Below are 22,541 nucleotides of genomic sequence, written 5' to 3'. Positions count from 1 at the left end.
GTGTGTGTGTGTGTGTGTGTAACCTGCCCTTGTACCACAGTTCACCTGACTTCATATTTAGGAGGCCCTTCCTTGGTTTTCTTCTCGGTAAACGATGCTAGTGGGCTGGTAACTCCTGCAGTGTCCTTTAAACCTGAACTTCACCTTTTCTGTCTTGGGAATCTACATTTGACATATTTTTCATATTTTCACATTTTTGTAAAAAATAATCTGAATTCGGTGGCAGCATCCTGTTTACTGGGGAAAAAAATAGCTTATTTTAATCTGAATTGTACAAATGATTGTATAATTGTATAAATAATAGGACATGAAAATGTGGACCCACCTTTACATTTAAAATAAAAAATACATATCACATAATTTCTGAAATATATATATTTTATTAATATTGATATGTATTATAATTGTATTTAAATATATAACATATTTCTAAAATTATAATTAGGAATGAAGGTTATGTGTCAGTAATATAGAATAAAAAATTTTGGCAGACACAATCTGTTTACATACAGCACAGAACATTAAACCATATCTCCTGTTATGTATCAGAGTTTATTATAAGACTGAATCCATGGTCAGGGAAAATTATAAAATAGAGCCAAGATTTCCACTGAAAACCAAGCAGTTGTGTTTTGTGTTTCTGAAAGCACAAAAGGATGAGAAAAGATCTGTGTTTCGGGTCAGTTTGTTTTTCAGGCGCCACAAAGATGTGGCTATTTATTGGTCTGTCTACTGTAGAGCCACATGTGGTAACTATGGGATTTGTTTTTTTAACATTTTTATTGGAGTATAATTGCTTTACATTGTTGTGTTAGTTTCTGCTGTATAACACAATCAGCTATACGTATATATGTATCCCCATACTCCCTACCTATTGTGTCTCCCTCCCACCCTCCCTACCCCACCCCTCCAGGTGGTCACAAAGCACCGAGCTGATCTCCCTGTGCTATGTGGCTGCTTCCCACTAGCTATCTACGTTACGTTTGGTAGTGTATATATGTCTATGCCACTCTCACTTCATCCCAGTTTCCCCTTTCCCCTCCCCATTTTCTCTTTCTGACTTACTTCACTCTGTCTGACAGACTCTAGGTCCATCCACCTCACTACAAATAACTCAATTTTGTTTCTTTTAATGGCTGAGTAATATTCCATTGTATGTATGTGCCACATCTTCTTTATCCATTCATCTGTCGATGGACATTTAGGTGGCTTCCATGTCCTGGCTATTGTAAATAGTGCTGCAGTGAACATTGTGGTACATGACTCTTTTTGAATTAATTTAGCCAAGTGAGGTTTCCATGGATTTCTCTGTTCATGTGACAGATGGCCGTCTGTTGGAAATATTATGGTGTGCACTGTGTCTTTGCTGTACCTGCAAACACTTTCAGCTAACGGGAGAAAGTACTTTGAGAATAGTTTCCGAATTCCAACTGATCATTTGCTTGTCCTCTTCAGAATGTTCAGAGCAGGATGTCAGAAGATTTTCCTTAACTTAAATAATGTGCACTATGAAATGGGAGAATGTTTTCTTTAGTGCTATGAAAATAAGATGTGTTTTCCAAAGGAGGAGTATAGTCTTAGTGGGTAAGCTTGACTGTTGACATTTTCTCCTGTGACTTTGCCTAGATTTCTTGAAGAAAATATACCCTTGGTTATGTAAGCCATCACTCACCCTCTGTTCACAGGTGATACTTTTACTGGGAAAATTATCCCTGGCTTGAAATAAACTAGCTCTAGTGTTATCATCACTGTTAATCAGAGATACGTTTTGTGTGATAAGAAATGTTATTGATGTTATTATTTACTTATCACCTAAACATATGATTATTCAGCGAAAGTAAAACTACAATATAGGTAAAATTTATGAAAAATACTCCATTACCACTGTAACTGAATAGATATTTTTGTATTCTACAAATAAATGACTCCATTACAGATGGAGAAGCTAGGCTAAAAAGTGCACTAGGATAGTTTCCTATATAGTTCTTAAATTTACTATTGTAATAATGGTCCTTGTTTGACTAAAACATTCAAAACAAAAAAAAGAAAAAAAGTGCACTTAACGTGGTAATACATGGGATTATATATTAATAGTAATGGTCACTTCAATTGAACTTTACAGATAAATGTGATTGAAATCATCCTGTCAATTTATACAAATAAAATAGTTTGGAACATAAATTTCTAGGATGGTGACATTGCCTCTGTCAAAAGCAAACTTATCAAAGTAAAAATGACCTTTTTTCATCTAAATGACTGCCTTGACGTGGTATTTACCTTTGAAAGAAAACTTTGTTATAAGTAATTAAAATTACATATTTTCTAACCGGAGAGAGAGGTTTCATTAGAGAAAAAGAGTTCTTTCCAGAATTGGGCAGTCTGTTATTCACATTTGTGATATGGAAGTCGCTTAGGATGAATAAGAGATCAGAAAGAATAATATAGCAGTTTTATTATGGTCCAGAGTTAATAAAGCATCTTAATTACTATGGGAAAAAAGGAGGTATTACAGAGAGAATAAATGCACCTAGAGACTACAGAAAGAATAGACATTTTGAACGAGTGAGCTCCTCTTTTCCTGTCAATGGCTAGAGAATTTTTTTAAATCTAGAGCTATCTGGAAATTTCATGTGTTCTAAGATTTTCTAAAGCTTCATCCATCTCCCTGAAGAAAGTATCTTAGAAGCTAGCTGTACCAGGATGAAAGATCAAGTTGTGTTTCATTTAACCATTTCTGTTTTAAAAAACACATCACAATAGGTCATAAACAATTTAAAAAAACAAGCTTGTTATTCATTCCCACTCTCCTTAAGAGTATATTAGCGTCTTCATGTTTGTAAATTTTCCCATTTTCATTACCTTATTGATACCTAATTTCATTACATTGTGTTAAAAGATACTTGGGATGATTTCAATCATTAAAATCAGTAAACTTTGATACTTTGCAGACATTTATTCATATAAAAACCATATATATACAAAGTTGAACCATGTGATCACCATTTTTTAAATACTTTAAACTTTTATTTCCGTGATCACCATTTTTGTAGCCCAAAAGCAATTTCATATGAATCAACCTAATTAGAAAACTACATAGATCCTAATGTATGACTTGTTGATTTTCTCAAACTGAAAATACCTTTGTAACCAGCAGCAAGATCAATATACTTTTCTTTTGTCGTAATGATGTATATTAAAATGGGGGGGGGTACAGCATCTTTCCTTTGACAACGTATTAGCTTTATTCATAAACTTTAAATATTTAGAGAGGTGGGCTGTGGGCCTCCATTCATGTTCTTGCCCTGGTCCACCTCTGGAGGTGAGAGAGACAGTGGAATCGATGTGCAGAGACGAAGATGCACAGGGGGCCTCGCAGGTTTTACTTCTGCCTGGGGTCACAGCCTTGTGCTGCCTGTTGTCCGAAATCAATTGTTTTATATAGTGTGTCTACTTTTTATAGTTGTTTATAATCAAGAAGTAAATTTCGCCCATTCCTCCATCATTGCCGGTAGTGGGAACCTGGGCTATGCTACTCACTGACCTCCAGCTGAAAAGTGGTTCCAGTATCATTCAGGACCTGTTCTCAAACTCTTCTGCAGAAGGCGGCCACATGAGCAGAGGTGAGGGAATCTGGGTGCCTACAGGCTCTGGGGGAAAACCCAAATCAGCCCAGTAAAAGAGCAAAGTATCTCTAAAGTCTTACCTTTAAACATTATAATCTCTATTCTCCTCCCTTTTCAATCCATGTGCATTTTAGCTTAAATACGTTCAGCCTCAGAGCTAAACTTGCTTCTGAGGGTATCCATACCCTGGTTCTCGTTTACTTATTGCATTAACAGATGTTTAGCATCCTAAGGAGTGTTTCTGAAGAAGCTGCCGCGTCTCCAGGCACCTCTAGGATATCTTGAAATCCTCCCGTGGCACAGCCCTCCTGGACCCACTAAAGGGACATGGGTTAAATGGGAGAGTACCCTTGTCTGGACCCCTCAAATCTCAAAACATCAGTACTTTGTCTTGTACTTCTATTTTCTCCACTCCAAAATGCTAACGAGTTTTGGAGTAACTGAAGGTAATCTGGGTCTCTCCTGAATTGAAACGAGTGCCGTGGAATTCTCTTCCCAAAGCCATTTAAACAAACCACCACCAAGGGAGCAGAACCACGCACGACCAGTGTATGCGCCAGTATCAGCAGGAATCTAGACGTCTCCCAGGCCCTTCTCTCACTCACCCAAACAACCGCATAGTTCAGAAACACAGAGTAATGACTGATTTCCTGTGGGGGGTGGACACAACTTACAAGCATAAATGGGCTCCTTGTAATGAGAAATTAGAGGCCTCAGTTCCACTTACATAGTGTAGAGGAACAGAGGAGTAGAATGGAAATTTCCAATGTTCTGCAAATAACAAATGAAGGAGTAGGTAGAAATGCCAACATTAAAGTAATGTTAAGCATATGATGCATTTAAACTTGGCACTGAAACAGTGAATAAAGCTGTCCAAGGGGTCCTAACTGATCATTTAGAACGCTGGCAAAAGGGGTTGGCATAAAATTCCACGCCATGTGCAGTCAGAATGTATAGATTGTGATCATGCTGCCTCCTCAGGGTACCCATGTCGGTAACGGAGCCGCTGCCAGGTGATGAAGGTGGACTGCTTGATCGGAAATAGCAATCTCATTTACTTCGGTAGTATGTCCCAATTTGTAAATTAGGAGTGTAAAAAACTGCTTTTGCTTCCCTGTGTTTTCACTTCTGGCAAGGCTAAGGCTATCTCATGAAATAATGGAAATGTTTTCCTACGGATAACTGAAGTCTAGAAATAATGTGACTCATTATAATACAGTAGAGTCCCTCACTTCACCTCACTTGAACCAGGTTGGCATGCCCGCTAAACATCTCCTTAAAACAGGAAGTAGCAACATTTGATGTAGTTCTTAAAGGTAAATAATGTTTTGCTATTTAAAAAAAAATCTGCCAAATAAAACCCAAGCCCATATATTTTGTTTACAAACACGATCATAAAAGTCCAAGTGAATGTGACAGTTGTGAAAAATTAAGGCAGTACAGCTTTCACCCTCCTGATTCTGAATCCCTTCATTCACTCGAGTAATTATATAGTATTTATCAATAGGATTTATGTAAATTACTAAATGTTTGTCAAATAATACATTATATATATATTTATACTTATTATATATATATAATCTGGTTTTATAAGTAAACCATGTAATCTTATAGGACCTATCTTTTAGTTTTCTTTTGTTCCATTTTAATTTTTCCATTCTAAAAATGCTTACATTACATTGGTATAGCTCCCTAAGTTTTCACAAAACACACTCTAAACAGTGGATGTGTGACCATTATATTTGGTCAGGTGTGTATGTGTGTGCGTGTGTGTGATGTAACTAAAAGTTTTAAGAAACTAAATTATTATCTCTTGTCTTGTAATGACTGAAGATAAGAAACCATCAATTTTAACTGTACACCTGTTTTCATTTTATTTATTTTAGTTTTAAATTTTTTATATGAGATACATAAAGAAGATATAACATTGTAAAAGTTTAAGGTGTGTGTATTGATTTGATACACATTATATTGAGAAATGATTATCACCATAGCATTGGCTAACACCCTCATCTCCTTACATAATTACCCTTTTTTTAAAAAAAAGATCTTTATTGGAATATACTTGCTTCACAATACTGTGTTAGTTTCTGTTGTACAACAAAGTGAATCAGCCATAGGCATACATATGGCCCCATATCCCCTCCCTCTTGAGCCTCCCCTCTCACCCTCCCTATCCCACGTCTCTAGCTCATCACAAAGCACTGAGCTGATCTCCCTGTGCTATGCTGCTGCTTCCCACTAGCTAACTATTTTACATTCAGTAGTGTATATATGTCAATGCTACTCTCACTTCGCCCCAGCTTCCCCCTCCCCCATCCCATGTCCTCAAGTCCATTCTCTATATCTATGTCTTTATTCCTGCCCTGTCACTAGGTTCATCAGTATCATTTTTTTCCTTTTAGATTCCATATATATGTGTTAGCATATGGTGTTTGTTTGTTTTTCTCTCTCTGACTTCACTCAGTATGACAGACTCTAGGTCCATAGACTACAAATAACTCAATTTCGTTTCTTTTTATGGCTGAGTAATATTCCATTGTATATACGTGCCACATCTTCTTTATCCATTCATCTATCGATAGACATATAGGTTGCTTCCACGTCCTGGCTATGGTAAATAGTGCTGCAGTGAACATTGTGGCACATGTCTCTTGTTGATTTATGGTTTTCTCAGGGTATATGCCCAGTAGTGGGATTGCTGGGTCATATGGCAGTTCTATTTTTAGTTTTTTAAGGAACCTCCGTACTGTTCTCTATGGTGGTTGTACCAATTTACATTCCCACCAACAGTGCAGGAGGGTTCCTTTTTCACCACACCCTGGCCATTCTGACCAGTGTGAGGTGAAACCTCATTGTAGTTTTGATTTGCATTTCTCTAATAATTAGTGACATTGAGCAGCTTTTCATGTGCTTCTTGGCCATCTGTATGTCTTCTTCTTTAGTGAAATGTCTATTTAAGACTTCTGCCCATTTTTTAATTGAACTGTTTTTTTGATATTGAGCTCTATGAGCTGTTTTTATATTTTGGAGATTAATCCTTTGTCTACTGTTTCATTTGAAAATATTTTCTCCCATTCTGAGGGTTGTCTTTTCCATCTTGTTTATAGTTTGCTGCACAAAAACTTTTAAGTTTCATTAGGTCCCATTTGTTTATTTTTGTTTTTATTTCCATTTCTCTAGGAGGGGGTCAAAAAGGATCTTGTGTGATTTATGTCATAGAGTGTTCTGCCTATGTTTTCCTCTAAGAGTTTTATAGTGTATGGTCTTACATTTAGGTCTTTAATCCATTTGGAGTTTATTTTTGTGTATGGTGTTAGGGTGTGTTCTAATTTCATTCTTTTACATGTAGCTGTCCAGTTTTCCCAGCACTACTTATTGAAGAGGCTGTCTCTTCTCCATTGTATGTTCTTGACTCCTTTGTTGTAAAATAGGTGACCATATGTGTGTGGGTTTATCTCTGGGCTTTCTATCCTGTACCACTGATCTATATTTCTGTTTTTGTGCCAGTACCATACTGTCTTGATTACTGTAGCTTTGTAGTATAGTCTGAAATCAGGGAGCCTGATTCCTCCAGCTCCATTTTTCTTTCTCAAGATTGCTTTGGCTATTTGGGGTCTTTTGTGTTTCCATACACAAATAAATCAATGTGATATACCATATTAACAAATTGAAGAAGAAAAACCATACAGTCATCTCAATAGATGCAGAAAAAGCTTTTGAAAAAATTCAACACCCATTTACGATAAAAACTCCCCAGAAAGTGGGCGTAGAGGGAACCTACCTCAACATAATAAAGGCCATATATGACAAAACCACAGCAAACATCATACTCAATGGTGAAAAACTGAAAGCATTTCCACTAACATCAGGAACAAGACAAGGATGTCCACCCTCGCCACTTATTCAACATAGTTTTAGAAGTCCTAACTGTGGCAACCAGAAGAAAAAGAAATAAAAGGAATACAAATTGGAAAAGAAGAATTAAAACTGTCACTCTTTGCAGATGACATGATACTATACATAGAGAATCCTAAAGATGCCACCAGAAAACTAGTAGAACTAATCAATGAATTTGTTAAGGTTGCAGGATACAAAATTAATGCACAGAAATGTCTGGCATTCCTATACACTAACAATGAAAAATCAGAAAGAGAAATTAAGGAAACAATTCCATTTACCATTGCAACAGAAAGAATAAAATACCTAGGAATAAACATACCTTTTATTTAAGGAGACAAAAGATCTGTATGCAGAAAGCTATAAAACACTGATGAAAAATATCAAAGATGACATAAACAGATGGAGAGATATACCATGTTCTTGGATTGGAAGAATCAGTATTGTGAAAATGACTCTACTACCCACAGCAATCTACAGATTCAGTGCATTCCCCATCAAACTACCAATGGCATTCTTCACAGAATTAGAACAAATTTTACAATTCGTATGGAAATACCCTTTCTTTTTTGCGGTAAGAACATTTAAGATCTACTCTCTTAGCAACTTTCAAGTACATAATACAGTATTGTTAGCTGTAATCACCGTGCTGTACATCAGATCCCCAAAACTTATTCTTTTATAACTGAAAGTGTAACCGTGCCTGTTTTGCACTGTGGTAGAGGTGGGGTGTGCAACTGAACGCACACGGATTGTCAGAGTTGCAAAAAGCATTTTTAGAAACATTTATACAAACGTACTTTGCAATATTTCTTTTGCTGAAATATGTATCAATTTACTAGTAATATCCAACCAGGTTAAATATATTAAACCTAGTTTTTTCCAAATGTAGCTACTATGGCTAACCACTAAGATTTCAGCTGGCACTACCTGAATCTCAAGTTCAAAATAAATTTTTCAACACTTTCTTCCTAATTTGAATATCCAGCAGGTATTCTGCCACTGAGGTCCCTACACAGCTGTGAGCACATCAGCAGAGGCTGCAATGTGAGTCTGAAGAGACTGTTTCTAAGACGCAAAGACACTGCACATCCCCTGTGACATAATAATCTGCCTATTACTGAAATGCACCACTAATTTCCCTTTGCTGCTGCAGCGGAATGACAAGCCCCATGTCCTCAGAGTTGAGCAGAGCACAGGTTACACCCCAAGCCCTCTGTTACCCATGATCAGGGATGCTCTCAAAGAAGAGGATGTCTCCTAATGCGGCTGAAGAAGCACTGAGCACCTCTGCCATTTAAACAGTTGCTGTTTCTCAGGTGTCTAGGCAGCCAGGCTCTCTCTTGTGTAAACCTGTAACCTGGATGGCTGGGACTTCCATTTCAGTCCCCAAACCTTCCACGGCCCTCCTATCTGGGCCTCCGTATTCTCTCTCCCCTCCTATTTCATTCCACACGCAGAACCAAGCTGACAGCCATGGCCTAGATCATTGAACATCTAGCCTTTAGATAACGAAGTGTCTGGAGCAGAGGACCGGGGAGCCAATGGTAGACATAAGGTGTTCACATTGTTCACATCTGTCCGTTTGTCTGTGGTGCCTTTAATTTTGTATTTTGGTATTTCCAGCGCTGGTGGATGCCCTATCTGGATTTGTTCATTTAAAAAACATTTACAGACGTCCTACTTTCTACCTGGGCCAGGCACAGTGGATATAGAGAAGCCTCCTGCCCTGGGGGAGAGGGCCCAGTGGTAGAGGAGTTGACATGCATGCAAATCTTTTTTTAAAAATAAATGTATTTATTTAAAAAGTTGTTTTTGAGAATTACATTATAAAATCTAGAACATGTTTATAACTGATTGTGCTATCTAGCTGAAGCACATTCTATGTAAGAATGTCTTAAATTCCTTTAAAAATATGTGGAAGATATCTAGATCTTGGTTGTCTATATTTAGCATATGTGCAGTCACGCGGTGTGCTGCATCGCCTTTGTGAACCAGATCCTGGTATGCGAGGGACTCTGACCCGTCAAGAATAAAAGCACTCAATTCTTTGAGCTCTGTAATTACAACACATTATAAATGCTCATTTAGGTTTTGTGTTCCTTGATCATCTGGTAAATAATCCTTCTGGGAAATAATTTTAAAATGATGCAAATTATAGAAAAACTAGAATGGTCTCCATTGAACATTAGTATGTTCTGTTTAAAGAAGTAAGAGATGGTTGTCTTGTGGTTACTGGGCTCCTGCCCACTTTTCATATCAGTTTGGTTCCATCTTCGTTTCTAGCTCCCCAAACGTGGCCAGTACTATTCAATAGCATATAGCTTTATCAGATATCCAATACGTTTTCGCTTGGCTTTTGCAAAAGTATCTATTTTCTGTGGTGTTCCGGAGTAAGCATTATCTCCCTAGCAGAGGTACGCGTCGTTAGGCAAAGGAGAAAGTTATTCTCTGGAAAGTGAATGTCTATTTTCAGATCCACCAAAATTTGCTTTTTTCCCCATCACTTTGATTTTTCAGCTTTAAAAACCAGTGATACCATTCCTTCAAATGAGGTACTACCGTGGCTTACGATTACTGGCAGTAGACGTAGTGACAGCACGTCATATTTTAAGACTGAGATGTAAGCTCTAGGATTTCAGAACAGGTGTGCGAAATAACTTGAGTAACGTAATACTCTCTGACCCTACTGTCATCAGATCCTGTTGAGGTCGACACACCTGGGTTTTCATCCCAGTTCTGTCGTAGCTTCTCGTACAACCTTGGACAAGTCGATCACCCTCTCTGAACTGTAGAGTTCTCTTGTGAAATACGGACCAGATGTAGCCAAGGTCATTTAAGCTTAGCGTGCTCAGCCCTCCAATCTACTTCACTCAGAATATGCTTAACAACGGCTGTAGAAATCCTTCAGTCTCTTTAAACGTGTGATGAAGGATATGGGGATAGTTCCCTGGAGCTAAGAAGTTATTCTTAAGTATGAAACAGCGGGTACAAACATTTGCAAAATTTAATAGCAATCCACCGAAAAACAGCACGACCTGATCACCAGAGAAAGCAGAAATAAAGATAAACTAGCTCGGAACAACATTGCGCTTGAGCAACGGGAGAACAGGGGTCCAATACTCTAATGCTTATATTCATTTAACAAATGTTTACTGAGCACTGACTGTGCACTAGGCAGAGTGCCAGGTCTTCTGTATAACGAAGTTCCTTAATATACAAACTGATTCACTTAATGACACCACGGTTTGGGAATTTTACCCATTTGGCAGGCAGGGTAAATACAAAGTCTTGCTGCACTCAAAGTAAAGGTCTTTAATGAGAAGTTTCATCTGCTTTTAACTACCTCCTAACAAGTGGGAAGGAAGAGAGAAACAGCTCCATGTATCTGCCCAGGCTTATTTTTCCTCTGAGTAATCAGACTGTGGAAGGCCATCCTGGACCACGTAGGGAAAGAGCTGGTCACCGAACTGTGAACTGCAGTCATCCTGGAACTGAGGGCCTGGGGCACTTTCTAGAAGAATGAACTTTCTGCCTGAGTATTTCTTTGAGAGAGAAGAGAAAGGGAATGTCACAGCAGTCGTCTGGGCGGTGGACAGTGTAGGGAAAGCTGGCTGTGGCCAGAGTCCCAACTAGTGGATTAGACAGAGATGAATCCCTGTCACTTCAAGGTGACCCTCGTAACAGGATTATTGGAAGCAGGAGAAGAAATCCAGAGAAGGGTCCTAGAAACACACAAATGAGCATGGCTTGCTTTTCAGGAATGTTTGGGACCCACATTCCCAGTTTCTCTAATCCAAATCCTACCAATCCCCATAATGAAAAACTTGTCACTGTGAATTTGTCTCTGATGATACGCACCCTTCCCCTCACTTCTAATTAATTTATTTTACTCTATGTAAGTCTAACACGTGGATCTGGCAGAAATGACAGCCTTTTCTGTCAGCTTTCACCTGTACACCAGCCTTCTTACAACGTAAGACCACCATCTCTGAGGGAACTTTCTCAGCCTGGGAGGGTCTGAAATATGAACACACGTATCCTTAAAAGTAGAATTTGCTAAGCACAGTACATGGCACAAATCAACTTCAAAACAGACCCGTCTTGCTCCCAAAATAAAGTTTATAGAAAAATTAAAGTCACTGACAACTTGTTGAAATTCCCCATCATGAATGCGCTTAGGAAATGTACCTGTCAAAATAGGGCCTCAGCACTATTCCAGAGCAGGAAGTCCTAGTCAGAACCCCAGACTGTCAAGCCAGCTACAAGGCTCCGGGTAGCAATGGCTTGTCATCCCCATAGCCTAGTTTGGGGCAGCCTAGACTACTGAAGCTATTCGACGTTGCATGACTCCTCCTGAGGGTGGTGTCTTGAGCAGAAGGTACCGTTCAGATTAAAAGCATCCTGGGTCGTGTGAATATTTTTTAGTAAGATTCTTGAAAACAGCTCTTGTCTCATGACAACTCAGCTGGGCTATGGTGACTACTCTTTCTGGAAATTGCACCTGTTGATTCAGTAATTTTATAGAGATTTATTTTCAATTTTTATGTTACCTCCTGATAGACTTGCCTATATTTACCAGAAATGAATTAGAAACCAATGCTTTACACCTGCACAAAACCTACCCCAAGGGACAGGTCTTCTCAGCAATTGAAAGGAAGAAGACATGATTTTCTTTGTGGCATTGCTGTGGTATAATGCTTCTAAGATTCTCTAAAAAAAGAGTTGTATCCTTTTTATAGGAATAAAATGCCACCATCACTGTAGTCAGATAATGTCACCCACCAACCACATATTAAATGTGAAAAAATAAAACAATTAGGAAAATATGTATCATTGCTTGCTTTACTTTCATTTTTTTCACATTTTTGTTCCACTTAGCTGAAAACTACCACATGCTATATAAGCCGTGTCTCATTTACTAAGTTGCCTCTTTAATTTAACTTTTTTATTTTCATTCAGGAAAACTATAAAAATGTCAGAATGTCACCTTGGGATCCTAACATGTTGAAATGACATTAACCTTTAAAAAATACCTGTATATATTAAGGAAGAATGTAAACCAAAAAAAGAATGTAAACCAAAACAAGGGCAAGAATCTTCTATTTTGTTAGTGCTAGGGGAAAAATAGCTCAAATTTTTTAATATACTAATTTTTAAAAGAATATACAAAATAAATGATACAAGTAGTTGTTAATAAATATTTCCATAAATAAGTTATCTTCTACTAAGGCCTTCTGTACCACTGGTTCCCCCAACTGGGTATAATTTCTTCCTTTTTTGAACTGCCGTCACATTTCTTTCTTATATGACACTGTTTCATAGTTTGTATTACAAATGGTGTGTTCTCTAGTAGTTAGGGGCAGTATCTTTTTACTTCCTCACAGTGACTATCACTGTCTTATATTCATTTCTTCTTTTCATTCTTTCATCAAATGTTTATTAAAGCAGGCATTAGTAAACCAGAAAAATAAGGTTGCTGCCTCCATGCAATTTTCCTCTTTAAATATGATTCTTGACTCAGATTTTCATCACAGCTTATACCCTGGAGTTTTATACAGACTCATATAATAAGCCAACTTGATTGACTTATTTTTGTTTTCCCATATTAACTTGTTATCGAGTTATAATTTACCTACAATAAGATAAATATTTATAGATCATTAATTTCACGTCTTTGAGGTTTGAAATTACTCATGTAACCACCACCTAAACAAGATATAGAACATTTCTATCACCTCATAAAGTTCGCTTGTGAATCTTTCCAGTCAAATTCTCCACCACCAAACAACTCCTTCCTGAACTCGGATCACCATCGAATCTATTTAACTTGTTCTTAGACTTCTAAAAATGCAATCAGACATTGTATATTATTTTGTGTCTGGCTTCCTTCTCTCAACAAACTTTTGACATTTATTTGTATTGTTGTGTGGTTTAGCGCTTTGTTTCTTTTTACTGAATACTGTCCCATTATTGTCCAGTAACATTGAATATTATTCCATTGTATGAATATACCACAATTTGTTAATCCTCTCTCTTACTGACCATCTTGTGGATTGTTCCCAGTTTTCATTATCATGAGCGAGACTGTGAAAAACAATCTCATACAAGTCTTTTTTGGACACATGTTTTCATTTCTCTTGGTTAAATTATTGGGGGGGAATCACTAGGTAATAAGTTGGATGTGTGTTTAACTTTGTAGGAAACTCCCAAACGTTGTTATTTTACATTCCCACCAACCACTTGTGAGAATTCCAGTTGCTTCTTCAACATTTGATGTTGTCAGTCTCTTCTATGTCAGCCATTCAGATGGGAGTGTAGTTCCAGTTGTTTTGTTTCCCATCCTAGTCAGTATTTGGTATTTCAAGATTTTAACTTTAGTGATACTAGCAGGTGTGTTGTTCTCTCTCGTTTTTTTATTTGCATTGACATGAGTAATAAAGCTGAACATCTTTCCACGTGCCCATTGGCCACTGTCTATCTAATTTTCTAAAGTGTCTGTTCAAGGCTTTTGCTCTTTTCAAAACTGGGTTTTAGGTCTTATTTTTGTTTTGTAGGTGTTCTCTATATTTTCTTGGTATAAGTTTTTTGTCAAAAATAAGTATTGCAGGGCTTCCCTGGTGGCGCAGTGGTTGGGAGTCCGCCTGCCGATGCAGGGGACACGGGTTCGTGCCCCGGTCCGGGAGGATCCCACATGGCCGCGGAGCGGCTGGGCCCGTGAGCCATGGCCACTGAGCCTGCGCGTCCGGAGCCTGTGCTCCACAACGGGAGAGGCCACAACAGTGAGAGGCCCACGTACCGCAAAAAAAAAAAAAAAAAAAGTATTGCAAATTCTTTCCCTTTCTATGGGTTGCCTCTATACTTTCTTAATGGAGTCCTTTGTGGAGAAAAAATTTTAATTTTGGAAAACTCTGATTTCACATTGTTTTCTTCAAAGGTTTGTGCTTTACTAAGTCCTCCCTAAGAAAAAGTTGCTTACCTCAAGAACACAATGATAGGCTTCTATGTTTTCTTCTCAAAGCTCTATGGGTGTCACTTTTACATTTAGGTATTTGATTCACCTCAAATTGACTTTTCTACATGGAGTGAAGTAGGAATAGAGGATTTTGAAAATCTATATAGATACTAAAGTTATTGAAGCACAATCTGTTCAAAAACAAACTTCATTTCCCCCATTGAGTTGATTTGGCATCTCAGTCAAAAATCATTTTTAAACCTGAAATCTGATCAAGTCTCTGTATACACCTAATTTTCAGCAAACAAAGAGAGGAGCAGAATATATTGACCACCATAAATGTGCAACAGTGAATCCAGCCTGTGGGCAACTCAATCCTACAGGTCAGTCAGTCCAGTATCTTTAACAGATAAACTGTAAGGTAAATAAAGTGATAAAGAGAGAACCTGTGGATTAAAAGAGACATAGAAGATATATTTAAGTTTTTAAAACGGGCAAGAATGAACTACAGTGTCTAGGAATGCATGCTTGAGTGGTAAAACGATAGAGAAATATAAGGAAGTGATTACTATAGATGCCAGGATAGTGGTTATTTTGGAAGGAGAGAGAGGACTGTGACTGGGATGGGCAAATAGAAGGGTTTTTGGGTGGGAGACAAAGTTATGTTACTTAACCTGAATGATGATTTTAATTGTGTTCTCTTTATAATAATTCAGTAAACTATACTTTTGTTTCACGTGATTTTTTTGTATCTATGTTTTATTTTTCAATAAAATGGTTAAAAATAATTTTAAAAATTATCTGTTTTTAACCAACAAGGATTTATATCCTAGGTATACAGGTCTGGTTCAACAACTGAAACTCAATTAATGCAATCCATCACATCAACAGTCTAAAAAAGAAAAATCAAATGAGTATATCAGTAGACACAGAAAAAGCTTTTGACAAAATCCAACACCCAATTATTATAAAAACTTTAAGTAAACTGGGACTACAGGGGATCTTGCTCAGTTTAATAAGAACATCTACAAAAAATCTACAGCTAACATCACACTTACTTAAGAGTGAGAAACTAGAAGCTTCCCCAGTAAGATCAGGTACAAGACAAGGATGTTGCCCTTTACACTTCTTTTCAATATTATACTGAAGTAGTACAGTAGCTAATGCAGTAAGAAAAGGAAATTAAAAGTACGTAGATTGGGAAGGAAAAAATAAAACTGTCTTTGTTCTTTGATGACATGATCATCAATGCAGAAAATTTGGGAGAATTGACCAAAAAACTCCTGAAATGAGTAAGTAATTAGCAAAGCTGCAAGATACAAGTTAATACAGAAAAGTCAATTGCATTCCCATATACCAGCAATGAAAAAGTGGAATCTGAAATTAAAGCCACAGTACCATTTACATTAACATCTAATAAAGAAAATCAGGGCTTGCCTGGTGGCGCAGTGGTTGGGAGTCCGCCTGCCGGTGCAGGGGACACGGGTTTATGCCCCGGTCCGGGAGGATCCCACGTGCCGCGGAGCGGCTGGGCCCGTGAGCCATGGCCGCTGGGCCTGCGCGTCCGGAGCCTGTGCTCCGCAACGGGAGAGCCCACAGCAGTGAGAGGCCCGCATACCGCAAAAAAAAAAAAAAAAGAAAATCAAAGAAGTAGTAAATGAATGGAAAAATAGTCCATGTTCATGGATAGGAAGACTCAAATTGTAAAGATTCTAGTTCTTCCCAAACTGATGTAGAGATTCTATGCTTTCCCATTCGGAATGCCAGTGACTTATTTCATAGAATTTACAAACTGATCCCAAAGTTTATGCGAAGAGGCAAAGACTCAGAATAGATAACACAATATTGAAGGAAAAGAACCAGATTGAAGGATGACATTCTCCAACTTCAAGACTTACAAGACTTACTATAAAGCTACAGTAATCAACACAGTTTGGTACTGGCAAAATAGGCAAATAGGTAAATGGAACAAAATGGAGAGCCCAGAAATAGATCTTTGACAAAGGAGCAAAGGCAACACAATGGAGCAAGGATAGTCTTTTCAGCAAGTGGTGCTGGAACAACTGGACATCCATATGCACACACATACGAAAAAAAGTTTAACTAGACACAGACTCTACACCCTTCATGAAAGTGAACTCAAAATGGATCACAGACCTAAATGCAAAACATAACACTTATAAAACTCCTAGAAGATAGCATAGGAGAAAACCTAGATGACCTTGGGTCTGGTGATGACTTTTTCGATACAACACCAAAGCCATGGTCCATGAGAGAAATAATGGATAAGCTGGACTTCATTAAAATGAAAAACTTCTGCTCTATGAAAGACAATGGCAAGAGAATGAGAAGTCGAGCCACAGACTGGGAGAATATATTTGCAAAAGATAATCCAAAAAGGACTCTCATTTAAAATATAAAAGGAACTCAAACTCAACAGAAGGAAACAGCCCGATTAAAAATGAGCCAATAGTCTTAGCAGACACCTCACCAAGGAAGATATACAGATGGAAAGTAAGCACATGAAAAGATGATCCATGTTATATGTTATGCAAAGTAAAACAACAGGATTCCACTCACTGGAATGGCCAAAATCCAGAACACTGACAACAGCAAATGCTGGTGAGAATGTGGAGCGACAGGAGCCCTCACTCATTGCTGGGGATGCAAAGTGATGCAGCCACTTTGGAAGACAGTTTGTCAGTTTCTTACAATACTAAGCATCCTCTTACTGTACAATCCAGCATTCATGCTTCTTGATATTTACCCAAAAGAATTGGAAATTTACATGCACACAAAAACCTGCACACAGATATTAATAGCAGCTCTATTCATAATTGCCAAAACGTGGAAGCAACCTAGTGAATGGATAAATAAACTGTGGTATAGCCATACAGTATTACTGCAGGCTAAAAATAAATGAGTTATCAAGCCATAAAAACAGATGGAAGAACCTCAAATGCATATTACCAAGAAAAAGAAGCCAGTCTGAAAAGATTATGTACTTATGATTCCAACTATATGACATTCTGGAAAAGGCAAAACTAGAGAGACAGTAAAAAGATCAGTAGTTGCCAGAAGTTGGTCAAGGGGAAGATGAATAGGCAGAGCAAGGAGGATTTTTAGGGCAGTGAAGATACTCTGTACGATACCATAATGATGGATATATATCTTCATACATTTGTCCAAACCCATAGAATGTACAATACCATGAATGAACCCTAAAGTGAACTATGGGCTTTGAGTGATTATGATGTATGAATGTAGGTTAATCTGTTGTAACAAATGTAACATTTTGGTGGATGATGTTGATAATGGGGGAGAGGATGTGCATGTGTAGGGGCAGCGGGTTTATGGGAAATCTCTGCACCTTCCCTTCAGTTTTGCTGCGAAGCTAAAACTGCTCAAAAGAGTAAAATCATAATTTAAAAATTAACTGTATTAATTACATAACACTTGGACATTAGAATATGTCTTCAAATCTTTGTGAAAATTCAAGTTATCTAAAATGCCAGAAGTCGATCTTACCAGATTTTAGGAGAACAGAATTTTTTTGTTTTCTGTTTTGTATACTTTTGGAATCTCTTAAATAAACTAAAACAATAGTATCATGTTATTCATTATTAATATTATTAATGTTATAAAATTTAGAGAGAAATATTCCACTTACTGTTGCTTCTACGTTTTTAGGTTATAGAGAACCATTTTCACTTCATGTTTTTTAGCTTCTAGAGGGGATGAGGGCATTCATTGGTTCTGAGGCCAAACCAACCTTGTTGGAGTACTAGCTATGCAATCATGGGCAGAAAACTTAACTACCATAGTGTCTGTTTCCTAATGTGCGAAATAGAACTAAAAATCTTTCTAGGAAGTCACTGGCTTGTAAACAGAATTTAATGTGTTTAAAGAAACCATAAATCCTAGTACATAGTAAACTTACAATTAATGCTGTGATTTTTCTACTATTACTACTAATTATTACTATTATTACTAATATATTGACCTGCAAGCAAGAAATTGGAGTTGTGAGCTAAAAGGAAACATTTCTTCATTTGAATTTTTAACACTTTTATCTTGTTCATCTAAAATCCATTAAGATACCACAAAATTAGAAACTCTTTATTTTTTTTTAGAAGTTTTTTTGTCAGCAGCAATATTCTGCAAACTAGCTGGGAAAAATTAAGTATTTTTAAATCTGAGAACACCTAACCTCGTTTCGTAAAAAAATGAAGTCATTAACTCTGGCTTGCCTATGGCCCAAAAGGCAACAAATGGGCTTTGAGAAGCACTTAATCTGAAATCACTGAAATTGTTCATTCTGAAAAAGATCGGAAAAGGTATGAAGTGTTTTTCCATCAATTTCCATATAAAAAGAAAGCTACCTATACTTCCTTAGCATTGCCTGAATGTCTCCGATATTTGCTTGACGGGCATCCAAGATCATGAAGTGCTCTCAATAAGCTAGTTAGCTCTAAAATGAAACTACTTTGACAACAAGTTTTGGCCATGGGATTGAAATGTGATGTTTTTATCACGTAGAAGCCACGTCTTGAATAATCAGGCTGCTTCAGTCATTTGTGGAAGACACAGCATAATAAATCTCAGATGTGATTCTGCCCTGAGAGTCCATCATTTCCACGATGCCCTGATGACCAAGCCTCTATTACATTTTTCTCACACTTGACTGGTTCGGTCTCAGATATCATCAGCTGGGAAACCCTCTAAACTTAGCCGCACAGCTTCATGCTCCAAGCCATTTGACTTTAATATAAACGCAAATAGAAGTAATTATGATGGCTGTCTTTCAAGGGGTGGGAGTTAGTTCCCAGCATATACAATTTTAAGGCAACAAATTGAAATCAGCAGGAAAGAAACATTTACAGTTCAGCTTATCTTTATGGAGTTATTTTTACAATTTTTAGTTTTTCTTTATCTCTGCATGTGCTATAAAAACACAAAATTTGGAGCCATTCAATTTGGCTTCCTTTTTCTATTGCATTGAAACAGTAAATGAAATCTAAAACCACTAATCTATGAATTTCCCTAATTTCAAAGTATGTTAATATTTTTCTTTAGGTACACTACCTACCAAATGGCTTCTCATTAAATGGGATGTTAAAATAGATTCTATATTACAATTACATTCTACTCTTCCCCACTGTATTTTCAAATTGCTTATAACAAAGAAGTTACATTATGTCAACATTTATTTTGCCTCTGTTTAGTTCCTCTTTTCAGAAATCACTTATGCTTCAGAAATTACCCATTACGGTTCTGGGAAAGATATTAAGTGCTATTATTGAACATGATTCATCCCATGCCCTCTGCCTGTATACATGTCTAATAGACCTAGCTTAACACAAAAAGCTTTGTTACTTTATTTTGTCAGAATTCATAATTTTGTAAAAAAATGTTCACATGAATATCTTCTTTTCTCCAGACTTTTTTCTATTTTGGCATCATAATAGTTTCAGAATGCTAGATTTTTAAAATTCATTTATGAAAATGGCCTCTGAAAGACATGGGGTATCTTTTTTACAGTACCTGTTATATGATCTGGCCTCTCAGACTCAACCTCTGAATAGTTCAGTCATTCTGGCCAGCTTAGAAATGTCATTACTAATATCTTGATGAAGTTTGTATTTTAAGAAATATGACTTTTCCCCTACACTACACTCTTTCCAAACAACATAATAAATGACTCTGAAACATTTATTTTAATGATTTTGTTGCTACAGCTAACATACCTTTGGAATTTTTCTCATTGGGCAAAATACCTTTACGTCCTTGGGTTGGAAAGAATCCATTAGAACTTGAAATACAGAGTGCATCTAGTTCTATTATACCCTCCCAACAACCCGTGAAACTCCAGTCCCAAGAGGTCAAGGTGGCATGTAGCATGGAGAGGAAGAAGAGGGGTTCTTGTTTAGGACTCCTCCCCTTACAAGCATTATGATCTCAGGTAAACTAAATTCTCTGTACTTTATTATCTTCATCTGTCAAATGAGAATAATTTTAGTACTATCACATAGGGATACAAATATTAAGTGAGTTAATGTTTTTTCCTCTTAAATATTCACTTTTTTCTCCTGTTTTCCAGGCCTTAGAATAAATAGTGTGTGGGTTCAACTAGTATCAGTATGGTTTTTACTTAACTGTCTAAGGCTCTTGTGGTGAGCTGGATAATGGTCCCCCAACAACGCCCATCACTTGAGGGCCCCTAAAAGTCATCACAAGTGTGCTTCTAAGAGGGAGGCAGGAGGGGGATGTGGCTGCAGAAGAGGGCAAAGGTGATGTGCCGGTGGGGTCACGAGCCAAACATGGGGACGGCCTCCAGGAGCAGGAAGAAGCAAGGCAACAGTCCGGAGCGGGCGCGACCCTGCTGACCATTCTGCCCAGGGACGTTCATTTCAGACTCCCGCCTCCAGGACTGCAAGAGGATAATCTGTGTTGTTCTAAGCCGTTGAGTTTGTGGCCATTTGTTACAGCAGCAGTAGGAAACCGAAACAGCCATCCGACTAGATACAGAAGTGCCCAGAACTATTACCGCATCTCTGACTCTCTGGCTGTTCTACTTTTCATCACATTTTGGGCTAATCCGTAGAGAACACTGCACAGTTGGGGTCACCTCTATGCTAGAGAATACCGGACTCTTGTTCAAGTACCGCCTAGTTGGGAATTGAATTGCCAAGAAACTATCAAAGACAAATATTTTTTCATAGTTTAAGAAAGGCCACTCAAGTTTTCTCTTTTTACTTTTTCGAAACCGACATTTGTATTATTTACGAGTTGAAAGTTCAAGCCTGAGGGGGAGGCTAGCAGCTGAGCCTCACGCGGGCAGCACACGTAGGGCCAGTGTCACCCCTAAGGCTTACTGTGCTACAGCTGGACGAGTCAGCGTCTCCTGACACAGGGACCAGAGGACAGCAGGAATCCAACTCCTGTCCTCCGTCCCCTTGCAAAAAGAGGTTAGCCCCAAGTTTGCTTGATCTCAAGGGAAACCACATCTTAGTGACCACTATTAGGAAAGAGAACCTACTCCTTGCTCTGTGGTGACCTACATGGGAAGGAAATCTAAGAAAGAGTGGATATACATATATGTATAACTGATTCACTTTGCTGCACAGCAGAAACTAACACAACATTGTAAAGCAACTATACTGCAATAAAAATTAATTTAAAAAAAAAGGAAAGAGAACCTACTCCAAACTGCACTACAACAAATATTGTTAAATTACATTGTTTACAATATTCTCTTTTTTCCAAACGATTTGTAAGGGGGTTCTAATAGTATTTTTTTTTAAATATAGTTACAATCCCACCATCTAATTTTGCTAGTGGACCTCATTTAATAATTAGGAATGTTTTTTGCTGCAAGTAAGTTAAAAACCAACTGACAGTGGTTTACACCAACAGTCCATTTCTTTATCATATAAAAAAGCCTCATTTGGCTCCTCTTGTTGATTTAGCTGCTCAGTGACGTCACTGGGGATCCAGGGTCTTTCTATGCTTCTGTTCTATTGTGCTTATTAGCAAGCTTCCTTTCCATCTTCATGCTTGTAACTCTTGTTCACAAGATGACTGCTAGAGCTCCAGGCATCACATTTACTTTCAAAACACAAATCAGAAGGAAGAGACAAAGTTTCTCCACTGTGAGGCTTATTAATTTTTAATCAGTGAAGGAAATCTTTCCAAATTTCCACACAGATGTCTTCTATTTCATGGGCCAGAATTTTGACATTATGGGTAACTCTGTCTGCACTGGGAAACGCTGGGAAAGTAAGTAACTGGCAAAGTGGAAGGAAATGCTGTGATGAGCTTACTAGTCATTATTTATCTCCTTGCCTGAGGGAAAACCCTAACTTCCCTGAGATCAAAAGATTTCTACCCTGGCTTCTTATCACAAGGACAAAAGGGCAAATGGGCAGTTGTCAAGGCAATAAACAGAATCTGGCATATTTTAGGACAATATAATTAGAAAATTATAAATTCTCCAAGAATATTTATTCAAGCAAGTTACTATTTTAAATCTATCTTTTAAGTGCATATACTTCTGATTAAAA

General features: G+C 37.6%; 1 protein-coding gene across 4 annotated transcripts in view; it reads left to right on the top strand.

The window, feature by feature from the left end:
• The window catches only part of DOK6 (docking protein 6), a 415,462-nt gene that overhangs the window by 361,312 nt on the left and 31,609 nt on the right, over nt 1–22,541 (top strand). The window contains exon 9 of one of the 4 annotated variants that reach the window (XM_067698863.1): nt 8,512–14,144. The exons of the other annotated variants lie outside the window; for them this stretch is intronic. Within the exon in view, the coding sequence (XP_067554964.1) occupies nt 8,512–8,624 (113 nt within the window). The 3' untranslated portion in view covers nt 8,625–14,144. Of the gene's footprint in view, nt 1–8,511; nt 14,145–22,541 lie in introns of those variants that run through there. 4 annotated transcript variants of the gene reach the window in all.

The sequence above is a fragment of the Pseudorca crassidens genome, chromosome 12, assembly GCF_039906515.1.
Source record: "Pseudorca crassidens isolate mPseCra1 chromosome 12, mPseCra1.hap1, whole genome shotgun sequence".
Lineage (NCBI taxonomy): Eukaryota > Metazoa > Chordata > Mammalia > Artiodactyla > Delphinidae > Pseudorca > Pseudorca crassidens.
Note: the sequence above shows the minus strand (reverse complement) of the source record. Positions and strands in the feature narration are given on the sequence as shown.